The following is a 12,693-nucleotide window of genomic DNA, read 5'->3' on the forward strand; positions in this document are numbered from 1 at the left end:
GCGCGGGGCACGGTGTGATATTACTGTCAGAGAAAGTTAGAGGCGTTTTACGGAAATACAAAGCAGTATTACTGCGAGAGGAAATTAAAGGTACACAATACAGTGACTCATATTACAGCTACGGGCGGCACGGTGGCACAGTGGTAGCACTGCTGCCTCGCAGTAAGGAGACCCGGGTTCGCTTCCTGGGTCCACCCTGCGTGGAGTTTGCATGTTCTCCCCGTGTCTGCGTGGGTTTCCTCCGGGCGCTCCGGTTTCCTCCCACAGACCAAAGACATGCAGTTTAGGTCGATGGGCGATTCTAAATTGGCCCTAGTGTGTGCTTGGTGTGTGGGTGTGTTTGTGTGTGTCCTGTGGTGGGTTGGCACCCTGCCCAGGATGGATTCCTGCCTTGTGCCCTTTGTTGGCTGGGATTGGCTCCAGCAGACCCCCCCCCCCCCCCCCCGTGACCCTGTGTTCGGATTCAGCGGGTTGGAAAATGGATGGATATTACAGCCACATACAAGCCAGTATTACTGTCAGAGGAGATTAAAGGCATATTACCGACGCGCACGCCTGTATTACCACTAGAGAAAATTAAAGGTATATTACGGACGTACAAGCCAGCGGATGTACAAGACGGTATCCTTCAATAAGAGCTTGCACAGGCATCCTTCAATAAGGGCGCGCACAAAAAGGCGAGCTTCAAAAGGGCGACCTCAATTGGGCGCAGCGAATAAAGGCGTGCGTAAATAAAGATCTGCACCTTTGTTGCTTTTCACCTATTCCAGAGCAATTTGAACTAAATTATCTATGAACGCCTTTATTCGCCGCGCTCAATTGAGGTCGCCCTTTTGAAGCTCGCCTTTTTGTGCGCACCCTTATTGAATAGAGCCGTACAAGACAGTATTACTGTCACAGAAAATTAAAGACACACAATACACGCCGGCAGCCCACGAAGAACGGTCAGCTCAGCAAGTAAACATCAAGAAAAGAAAGGCTGAAAGAATGAAAAATATGAACAACAAAGAATGAGGTCAAAGTCCCTTGCCATTTAATATAGACTGCTCCTGCTAATGTTTATGCAATACTGTTATATTGTTATTATAACGGGCTAAATGACTAGTGTATTAATAATGATGGACACTTGAATATATTAGAATCTGAAGCACTGTGACCCCAAAAGGTCATGTGAAAACACAATTTCGCCTTGGAGGTTTAATGTATAAAAAAATAATAAAAAAAAAAAAAAAAAAAAAAAACCCTTTGTTCGAGTTCCTGAGGTGACAATGTGGCCTCATCTTCAACTAAGTCACAATAACAAACAAACGGAGTGTCAATGTTGAACACATCTTTGCAAAAGTCACCGTCTGGCCAACAGATCATTGTAGTCTAGAGCAGGGGTAGGCAACGTCGGCCCTGGAGTGCCACAGTATGTGCAGGTTTTTGTTCCAACCCAGTTCCTTAACGAGAACTCAATTATTGCTGATGAAGTACATATTGCTTAAGTGACATTTTAATGCTTCATTTTAGTGGTCTCGCTTGTTAAGGTTCTCCAACCTTAATTGCTTATTTCAATCTTAAACTGCTGCATTCAGTGTTTTAATTGCTCCTTATTAGCAATAAGATGTAAAAGACAAAGCAGCCAGCAGTTCTCCAGCTAGCTTTTTTCCAATTACATCTGTGTGTGTTCATCATGCACTGTTTGATTTAATAAAACACTTAATAGAAAAATGTGACAGACTGAAAATGATCCGTTTTAGGCTTCAAATCATTTGGATGATATCCTTGGAAAGGAAAAAAATCTACGATATAAAAGCCTTACATTGCACAGACTAACAAGCCATGAAATTAAATAAGGTCTGAGATTGGCAATGATTGGTTTCTAATTAAGCAATTGGGTTGAATGAAAACCTGTAGCCACTGCGGCTCACCAGGACCGACATTGCCTACCCCTGTTTTACATCTTATTGCTAATAAGGAGCAATTAAAACACTGAATGCAGCAGTTTAAGATTGAAATAAGCAATTAAGGTTGGAGAACCTTAACAAGCGAAACCACTAAAGTGAAGCATTAAAATGTCACTTAAGCAATATGTGCTTCATCAGCAATAATTGAGTTCTCGTTAAGGAACTGGGTTGGAACAAAAACCTGCACATACTGTGGCACTCCAGGACCGACGTTGCCTACCCCTGGTCTAGAGTACCAACCAATGATTGAGACTAAGTGCCACTTGCTCCGCAAGAAGTGCACAAAAGATTGGGGTACTGACTAAGTCATTATTCATATGGACAATGAAATAATCCCAGGTTCTCAGACTGTGTAGATACGGAGAGTTGCAAAGGTGACCAAAGTATTTTGAATATGCTGGGGTGTTAATCAATTCAGCAAGCGACAAACTGTCTACAAATGGAGGAAATTCAGTGCTGCAGAGGGTGTCCTGCCAAGATCACAGCCCCAGTGCAGAGGTGAGGAGGGACTCTTGAAGAAGTCTCTAGAACTTGTGTTGTCTTCCTAGTGACCAATGAACAAGAATGGTGTTCAAGGAAGGCAACAAAAACAAACTGCACATCGCAATCTTGCAAAAATAGACCACCTGGTCGCTCCGCAATGGAGAACGTTTCGTGGACAAATGAAGCAAACGTTGAACTCTTTGCCAGGAGTGTGCAACTCTGTATTTGAAGGCTTGCACGGCCGTACCAAAACCTTATGGTGAGGGGTGCACCCTGCTTCTTCAGGGCTACCCATCAAGGGAATCAAGAAATTTGACAGGAGAACATCAGGATATAGCGGAAGGTTAACAGAACTTGAGTGATGAAGCGTGACAAACACAAGAGGCAAATCAACAACAGAAATGGCTTAAACAGAAGGAAAGCAATGCTTCAGAATGGCCACTCGGAGTCAGAGCTCAACAAAAAATGCTGTGGCCTGACATGCAGACAGCTGACCAAAGGAAACAGAGGTAAAGAAAATTGACAGGTTTCGGAAAGAAAACAGGCTAAAATTCATGGCAGATAAGCAGCTACAGGAAATGTTTGGTGAAGGTCAAACCGTTTTACACTCCAGCTCAGCAGGTGGCAGTAATGCTCCGTTTACATTGGAGGAGGAGAAGAAAAAGCAGCAGCAGGAGGAAACGTTTGGTGAAGGAGGGTCAGTCAGTTAGGAAAAAAAAATAACAGGTGGTCACAGAGCAGACTGTGAACGTTCAAGTGATGTGTTCAGGACTGACAACAAGTCATTTCTTTCCTTGTTACTGTTTAAAAAAACATTTGTGTTGGACCGTTTTTGACAGTTGAAGATCAGACCACATTCTCAATATAGAAATCTGCAGAAGGGTTCACAATCCTTTTCTTGCAACACACTTTTGTACAACATTCTTTACCGAGGACTGAATTAAGAGTATAATGCAAGATCAAACCAAAAACCTTACAATATATTAAACAAAAATGAACTCTCAAGCTACATTAAGTACACACCATTTTGCCCCATTTCTAAGCTTCTCACAAGATGCTCAAAATGATATAGGACATAAACCTCATCCCATTTTTATTTTACACTTACTTTCTCCAGATGTATTTAAAGGTGGTGGCTGATCTTCCAGAGTTGTAGCAGATAAAATTTCCTCGGTCCTCCTTGTGTCCAACTGTAACAATTCAGACTTCACATTGACAGAAAGCTTCGTAGATGAATGGTTTCTGCTTTGAGACGAGACAAGCCCAGTCATCATGCCATCTTGGCACCCATAATGAAGGTCGTCTTCTTCCTTGACACTCTCCATATCTTTATAGATGAGAGTCTCAATGCTGGCAGACTCCTCCTCTTTAATGTCCATTGACCCCTGTTCACATTCCTCATCCTTAATGCAGGGAGTCTCTTGCATAGGGTGGACAAGCTCCCATTCGCAGTCCTCCTCCTTAATATTGATGATCCTCTGCTCTATGAAATCTATGTCAGCCTCACACGTCTCCTCTTTCACATCCATCTAGACAGAGTAAATGGAAGCTCTGTTTGGGGGGGAAGAACAGGATTTCATTAGATCAAAAGACACTTCAGTTGCATTTTACAACACCTGCTTAGGTTTACGTCAAGCCATAGGGGGATAACTGCAACTTACTACTCTTCGTACCAAATTATCAGATGGAAGAACAAACCTGGGAATGGAGTGAAGGTGCATGAGACTGGCAGAAGACCATCTCATATACAAGGGACATTCAAAACTTCCGTACTTTCATGGTGGTATGACGCTGGGAAAATTGCATCACGAAGGAAGGAGACTATGTAGAAAAGTGATGTAAAAGTAATCGATATTAAAAAAAAAAAAAGTGTGGAATCTTTTTGAAGGTCCCTTGTTTGTTGGGGGGGTCCCAAAATCGTGTTTTCAGTTATGTTGTGGAATGTATTAAACAAGCAGAGCATCACGATTGTGTTAAAGAAATAAATGCACGTCAAAGAGGAGACGATAAAGGAACTGCATAGCTGGTGAGACAAAGACGAGAAGCAGGTGAAGCACTGGGTTTGCGGTCTTAGGCCGACGGGTTAAACTGATGATGCTTGCGTTCAAATTTTTAACATTAGGTCTGCCTGGTAACGCAGTAAAACAATCATAAAAATGCCACCCAGTTGCCCTTTTACCCACTGAGCCCATCATAAGGTTTGATTGCAATAACAGATTTTACTACACTGCCCCCATGGTGCTCACTCTCTCTCAAAAAGGGTAAAGTGCTTACGCTGAAATGGAAAGACAAGAAAGAGGTTGGTCTGCTTAGCACTGTACATAATGGAGCCACAGTCACTGGACAGGCAAAAGGCAACAAGCAGGTTACGAAGCCTCATACGCTGGTCGACTACAATAGTGTGATGGGCGGTGTAGACTGTGAGGATCAAGAAATGACTGGTAAAAAAGGAGCCAGCAGCCACTACTCCGAAAGCCAGAATCGGGTGGAAGAGGATGAAGCTTGCCAGACGAAGGTGAAGAAAAAGAGAAGGAAAAAAAAGGAAAGGAAGTGTGCTTTGTGTCTTCGACTTGTGCTTTGACTGTGTGGGGAAAAAGGAAAAAATAAATAAATAAATAAAAGCGTGTGGCCCTGAACTTGTGTCCCACGTCTGTCTGTGTCAGGTCTGTGTGGCAGTGCACACTCTCAAAAGCCAGGATTTGCTACAAACCGATAATACAATCAAAGCAGCAAAAAGAAAATAGTAATGCCAGACATCAGTAGCAGTTGGAATCCTACCTCACAGACTTAAAACAAGAGGCATCAAAGAGTTTTACACATCAAATAAGCAGGGGGCAACTTGACTGCTCGAGGGTTTGCACTCCTTTAAGCCGATAAGCAACTTGCATGGCTGCTCACCTAGGATTTACACGGGGGTTTGATGTCGATGTGATGGATCCCCATGTCCCCCCACGAGTAATCAGACATGTGCTTCAGTGAGCGAACAGCAGCCTGCACTTAACGGAGCTGTTCAGCACAAACGTTAAGGCTGTGGGGGTCCGGCCTCACTGCACAGCCCACCTGCAACCATTTTTAAAACTGCTTCATAATAATGCAAACTATATATCTCGGAATATTCCCCTCTCCTGTAGTGGGTTGGCACCCTGCCCGGGATTGGTTCCTGCCTTGTGCCCTGTGTTGGCTGGGATTGGCTCCAGCAGACCCCCCTGTGACCCTGTGTTCAAATTCAGTGGGTTGGATAATGGATGGATGGATTCCCCTCTCTATTGTAAAACGGAGCTAAAAGGCACAACCTCAAAAAAACGTGTAGTAAAATCCCCAGGGTGCACTTTTAATTAATCATAATTAGTTATAGTGTAGCTGCATTTAACAAAGGCTTCCAAATGGTTCAAAAACAGTTCAAATGCAGCTACCAGACAGGAATTCTACCACTAGTATGACTCATTGTTCAAAAATAAATAAAATAATACTCCACAGTCCAAGTGTCTTTGTTTTTAAAGATGTTAGTGAAACTTACAGCAAACAGTTCACGGAAAAAAATAAAATGAAAAAAACAGAGGAACTTATGACATTCGGTTTGTATCTTCAAATGAGTGTCTAATTATTCCAGGAGTTAAACTTAAAAGAAGTGGTGAGGCGGGCGGCCTTCTGCTGTTATGCACCTCAAATCTGGAATAGCCTGCCAATAGGAATTCGCCAGGCTGATATGGTGGAGCACATTAAAAAACTGCTGAAAACACATTACTTTAACATGGCCTTCTCAGAGCTTCATCTTAGTTAATCCTGATGCTCTGTATATGCATTGAATTATTTTTATCATGACTCCGTAATCCGTACGTACTATAACCCCTACTCTCTCTTCCGATCACCACCTGATCAAGGCCAGATGTCCACATGACCATCATCATCGAGTTCTTCCATGTGAACCCTGAATATAATGAGGGTTCAATGCCTAGAGGATGCTGGGTGGTCTCGTGGCCTCTGAACCCCTGCAGATTTTATTTTTTTTCTCTCCAGCCGTCTGGAGTTTTTTTTTTTTGTCCTCCCTGGCCATCGGACCTTACTTTTATTCTATGTTAATTAGTGTTCTCATATATTAAATTTTTAAATTTGCTCTTCATCTTGTAAAAGCACTTTGAGCTACATCACTTGTATGAAAATATATTATAAAAATAAATGTTGGCATTGTTGTTGTTGAATATCTATGTTACATTTTTATGCATTGTTCCATGAAGCAGATGATCAGACAACTGTGCATTTAATATACAGTGTATCTGAAGTTAGACAGCTAGAAAGACACAGGAGCGGTCAATCTGTGGGCTCTTCTGCGGTCACACACACTTAAGATTATAAACATTCCATTTTGTATAACTTACAGGAGGGTTACACCGAGTCTCCCATTATCGAGAGAGAGAGATCCATCTACAGTGGTGTCAAAAACTATTTGCCCCCTTCCTGATTTCTTATTCTTTTGCATGTTTGTCACACAAAATGTTTCTGATCATCAAACACATTTAACCACTAGTCAAATATAACACAAGTAAACACAAAATGCAGTTTTTAAATGATGGTGTTTATTATTTAGGGAGAAAAAAAAATCCAAACCTACATGGCCCTGTGTGAAAAAGTAATTGCCCCCTTGTTAAAAAATAACCTAACTGTGGTGTATCACACCTGAGTTCAATTTCCGTAGCCACCCCCAGGCCTGATTACTGCCACACCTGTTTCAATCAAGAAATCACTTAAATAGGAGCTGCCTGACACAGAAGTAGACCAAAAGCACCTCAAAAGCTAGACATCATGCCAAGATCCAAAGAAATTCAGGAACAAATGAGAACAGAAGTAATTGAGATCTATCAGTCTGGTAAAGGTTATAAAGCCATTTCTAAAGCTTTGGGACTCCAGTGAACCACAGTGAGAGCCATTATCCACAAATGGCAAAAACATGGAACAGTGGTGAACCACCCCAGGAGTGGCCGGCCGACCAAAATTACCCCAAGAGCGCAGAGACGACTCATCCGAGAGGTCACAAAAGACCCCAGGACAACGTCTAAAGAACTGCAGGCCTCACTTGCCTCAATTAAGGTCAGTGTTCACGACTCCACCATAAGAAAGAGACTGGGCAAAAACGGCCTGCATGGCAGATTTCCAAGACGCAAACCACTGTTAAGCAAAAAGAACATTAGGGCTCGTCTCAATTTTGCTAAGAAACATCTCAATGATTGCCAAGACTTTTGGGAAAATACCTTGTGGACTGATGAGACAAAAGTTGAACTTTTTGGAAGGCAAATGTCCTGTTACATCTGGCGTAAAAGGAACACAGCATTTCAGAAAAAGAACATCATACCAACAGTAAAATATGGTGGTGGTAGTGTGATGGTCTGGGGTTGTTTTGCTGCTTCAGGACCTGGAAGGCTTGCTGTGATAGATGGAACCATGAATTCTACTGTCTACCAAAAAATCCTGAAGGAGAATGTCCGGCCATCTGTTCGTCAACTCAAGCTGAAGCGATCTTGGGTGCTGCAACAGGACAATGACCCAAAACACACCAGCAAATCCACCTCTGAATGGCTGAAGAAAAACAAAATGAAGACTTTGCAGTGGCCTAGTCAAAGTCCTGACCTGAATCCAATTGAGATGCTATGGCATGACCTTAAAAAGGCGGTTCATGCTAGAAAACCCTCAAATAAAGCTGAATTACAACAATTTTGCAAAGATGAGTGGGCCAAAATTCCTCCAGAGCGCTGTAAAAGACTCATTGCAAGTTATTGCAAACGCTTGATTGCAGTTATTGCTGCTAAGGGTGGCCCAACCAGTTATTAGGTTCAGGGGGGCAATTACTTTTTCACACAGGGCCATGTAGGTTTGGATTTTTTTTTCTCCCTAAATAATAAAAAACACCATTTACAAACTGCATTTTGTGTTTACTTGTGTTATATTTGACTAATGGTTAAATGTGTTTGATGATCAAACATTTTGTGTGACAAACATGCAAAAGAATAAGAAATCAGGAAGGGGGCAAATAGTTTTTCACACCACTGTATATATATCCCACCTACTTCCGGCACCAGAGATGATATCACTTCCAGTTCCTGCCCCGATGAGGTCACTTCCTCTACGGGCCATTAAAGCCACCAAGTTACCTCTGGTCTGACATTTTTGATTTGGACTCGATCTTGTGAACACCTTTGTTCAAATATTTAAAGTTTTGCAGCCGGGTTATAATATACGGGTGGCTACCCCGAAACCTTTAGGAGTGGTTGACTTATCACATACACACTATATATATATTATAATGTATGTATGTATGTATATTATATATGAAGAGTGATCAAATATGCCATTTTATATTAAAGCTTAGAAGATGAAAGAAGGTTTTCCATTAAGGTAAAGGACTTGGCTCTTACCAACATAACGCTCTCCGACTCCACTAACCCAATTCTTTTCTAATATAAGCAAAGGCACCAAGTGATGAAGAACAGCAGCTAAATGATAAGCCTTAATGAACGTTAGTAGACTACTTTACAATATCTACAACAGAACTCCAGCCATTATCAACAACTCAAAAAACAAAGCTTTACTATTTAATCTTTTGGAAGGAAACATTGCACGCAGGCTCATAAATAATTTGATATTTAACCCAAGTAATAAGCTCCTATAAAAACTGGCAGCTCCTGCCAGCATTGTGACCTCAGCATGGTGGAGGTCTTATGTGCTTCAGTTATTCTGAGAGCCAACCCCGTCTGGAGATTTGTGCTCCTGACTAACCAATCTGCTGTGGGTAATCCTAAGGGGAGGGGCCAGACAAACAAATCCCCTAACTGACCCTCGGGAACATCCTAATTAAATCAGAGAGGAGTCTGTACAGAGGAGGGGGTGCCAGGCCTGGAAGTGGTGTTCATCTGAGAGTGGCACACAGGCCATTACAGAACACCATAAAAGGACTAAGCTTCTACCTCCACGACAAAACAAAACACAACCACAACTCATTGGGACGTTGAAAGAAACCGGAGTATCTGTACAGGGCAGGATCCAACTAGGGGCCACTCGCATTTTTGTCCACAACAGCAGCAAGCCAAGTTCCATTTGCCAGTTCACGAAAACTGTGCATCTTAAGAAAAAGGAGAAACACAACCCAGGAGAGAATGACAACAAACACACAGACCATAGAGATGTAGGGGTTGAAGTTCTGTCTGCTGGAGCACAGAGGCAGTCACACTAACCACAAAACTCTACTCCCTTCTCTAATACACAACAGGCATGACCGGCTTGGACTTTAGCACTAAAATCTAAGATTGACCCCATGTGACACAGATTAAAAGAATAAAAACTTTCCATTCAAACAATGCATGTACGTGTATGCGGTCTACATTGGAAAAAGCAGGTATAAGAATGTTAGGCCAGGGGCGTTGTTAGCTTAAGCAGATAATGTGTTTAGTTAAGACAACCACCGACCCCCCCCCCCCCCCCCACAAATGTTATGCCACCAGTCCTACACGGAGATTAAATCGAATCTGAGGGATTCGAGATAAGAGGCCCCTGAAGAAACCACTGCGTTAGACAGTGGAACTTCACAAATATACAGTGGTGCTTAAAAGCTAGTGAAGCCTTGAGAATTTCCCATATTCCTTCATAAATGAGACCTAGAACATCATCAGACTTACACACTTAAAAGTAGGTGAAGGGAGGGAACACAATTGAACAAATGAGACAAAAATATCATACTTGGGTCATTTATTTGAGGGAAATGATCCAATGTCACAAATCTGGGAGTGGCAAAAATGTGAACCTTTTAACATTTGGTGTGACCCCCTTTTTGCAGCAATAACTGCAACTAAACGCTTCCTGCAGATCTTGATCAGTCCTGCACATCGGTTTGGAGGGATTTTATCCCTCAACTCAGGGATGTTGCTGGGTTTTCTCAAATGAATGGCACACTTCTGGTCCTTCCATGACATTTCTATTGGGTTGAAGTCAGCACTTTGACTTGGCCATTCCAAAACCTGTTTTTCTTCAACCACTCTTTGGTAAAAGCACTTGTGTGCTTGGGGTCATGGTGTTGCTGCATGCCTTGAGATGTAGTCCATGGGCAGATGTCTTGACATATTCCTTTAGAATCTGCTGATATAATTTAAAATTCACATTCCCTTCCACAATGGCACATAATGGCAAGCTGTCCTGGCCCAGACGCAGTACAAACAGACCCAAAGCTTGATACTACACCCAGCATGTTTCACAGATGGGATGAGGCTCACATGCAGCATTTGTTTTTCTTACTTGAACCAAAATGTTCTGGTTTAGTCTCATCTGTCCATAAAATGTTACTCCAATGGCTTTCAGGTTTGTCCACATGCTCTTCGACAAACTGTAGATGGGAAGCCATGTTTTTTGTGGAAAGCAGTGGTTTTCTACTCACAACCCTGACACGCACACCACAGTTGTTCAGTCTTATCCCGATGGTGGACTCATGAACATTAAATGTGAAAGAGGCTTTTAGTTGCTTGCAAGTTACCCTTGATTATTGTGTGCCCTAGGAGTGGACTTTATTGTTTTTCTCCCCATGAGTGGTTGACCAACAGTCTTAAACTTCCTCCATTTGTACACAGTCTGCCCGACTGTGGATTGGTGCAGACCAGACTCTTTAGAGACAATTTTGTAGCCTTTCCCAGCAGGATGAGTATCAACAATTCTTTTTCTGCCATCCTCAGAAATGTCTTTTATCTGTGGCATGATATGCCGATACTGCACAGAGGTGTTTGAAGATGAAGCCCTTCAACGAACCCTAAACAGGGTGCCCATTCACACCTCACCTTCAAATTACCTGTAAGCTTCACATATTTTTTCCACAATAAATAAATGACCAAGTATGATTCTTTTGTCTCATTTATTTACTATGTTCTCCATATCTGCTTTTTAGGACTTGTGTGAAAATCTGATGTTTTAAGTCACATTTAGGCAGGAATATGGAAAATCCTGAAGGGTTCACGAACTTTCAAGCACCTTTGTACACATAATAGCAAACATGTTTGTTATCATTTAGTTTAAAGCTCTACCCGCTTACAGATGATTAACACTGCGGCACGACACTTTTATTTGCATTATCCGCTCCCGGCTCTTCTCCAGTTCGTTTTTCTTATTACTACTCTGACGTGAATGGCCCGACCGACTCCTTGCCGTTTTTTTTATTTCGTACGGTCATCGACTCCGTTCTGGTCTAACTGGACACCGCGGACTAAATGCGGTGTGTGCGGAGGAGGCGACTCCTCGAGTTCAGCGGTTTGGGGTCACAAATGAATACACGGAAAGGAATGAAAAATAGGAGACGCCTGGATAATGTGAAATAGAAATGGGACTCGATAACGAGAATTGAACCGCAAACAACAACCAGTAAAAAGTCACAAGAGAATTCACGCGAGGAGTCCGGTGGTGGGCTCATGAACACGAACGCGCTGCTCTGCTTTTATTAAAGTTCGGGTGTGAGTGAAGCGAAAGAAAATTACATCAATAAACTGTCGTCCCCAAACTCTTACCGTCAGTCTTTCTTGCTTTCTTTATGTCGATAATCCTTTCGAAACTCTCCCACTGCCTCTCCGCTCATTCACTGCCTAGTGACGGCTTGAAGTGGGGCTTTAGTGTCCGTCGCTTTTAATGACGTCACTTGAAAAAGCTACACGCCCACGTGAACATATATAGCCACTCCCAGCTGACGCACCATCACAGGCGATAAGTCTGTGCGCCCGCCATGATGGAGCGGTCAGATCCGCTTATAAACTCATAGGCAGGTATAAAGAGCTGCTGAGCTCTGATGTTAAAATCACTTTATTTTGTCTCACCCGATTTTCACAATTGTTATGTTAAAATTGTTAACACGACAGGATATGTAGAGTCAATTATCTAATGTACGTGGTGTATTATTTGTAACATTTTTGTTATTAAACCTGCAAGAAGCTGTGACGGTATGAGCCACAATGAATAATAAATCACTATGTAATATGTTCAGTTTTCTCTAAAAAACGCACAGAAAACAATGTGACACATCTTCAACATACAGAACAGTCAATAATAATAATAATAATTATAATACAAAAAAGCAATGTGTCACGAAATACATAATTAAATGTTGCTTGAAACAATATTCTTATTCTTTCATGTGGAAATGTATCATAACTCAAATGCAACACAATACAGTACAGTACAATTTAAATGGTCTATGCCAGTTGTGGGAGATGGCCGGCTGTTCATCCCGGCCAATACCCTCAGG

At 42.2% G+C, this 12,693-nt stretch overlaps 1 protein-coding gene across 2 annotated transcripts in view; it reads right to left on the minus strand.

The window, feature by feature from the left end:
- LOC114668877 (zinc finger protein 501-like) overlaps window positions 1–12,091 on the minus strand; it is a 29,290-nt gene extending 17,199 nt beyond the window's left edge. The window contains exons 1-2 of one of the 2 annotated variants that reach the window (XM_051926465.1): window positions 11,957–12,091; window positions 3,541–3,983 (exon numbers count right to left, since the gene is read on the minus strand). In XM_051926465.1, the coding sequence (XP_051782425.1) occupies window positions 3,541–3,961 (421 nt within the window). In that variant the 5' untranslated portion in view covers window positions 3,962–3,983; window positions 11,957–12,091. The remainder of the gene's footprint in view (window positions 1–3,540; window positions 3,984–11,956) is intronic. The other variant, XM_028824875.2, reaches the window with a different exon arrangement.
- Window positions 12,092–12,693: the final 602 nt, after the last annotated feature.

Source organism: Erpetoichthys calabaricus, chromosome 1 (genome assembly GCF_900747795.2).
Source record: "Erpetoichthys calabaricus chromosome 1, fErpCal1.3, whole genome shotgun sequence".
In the NCBI taxonomy this organism is placed as follows: Eukaryota; Metazoa; Chordata; class Cladistia; order Polypteriformes; family Polypteridae; genus Erpetoichthys; species Erpetoichthys calabaricus.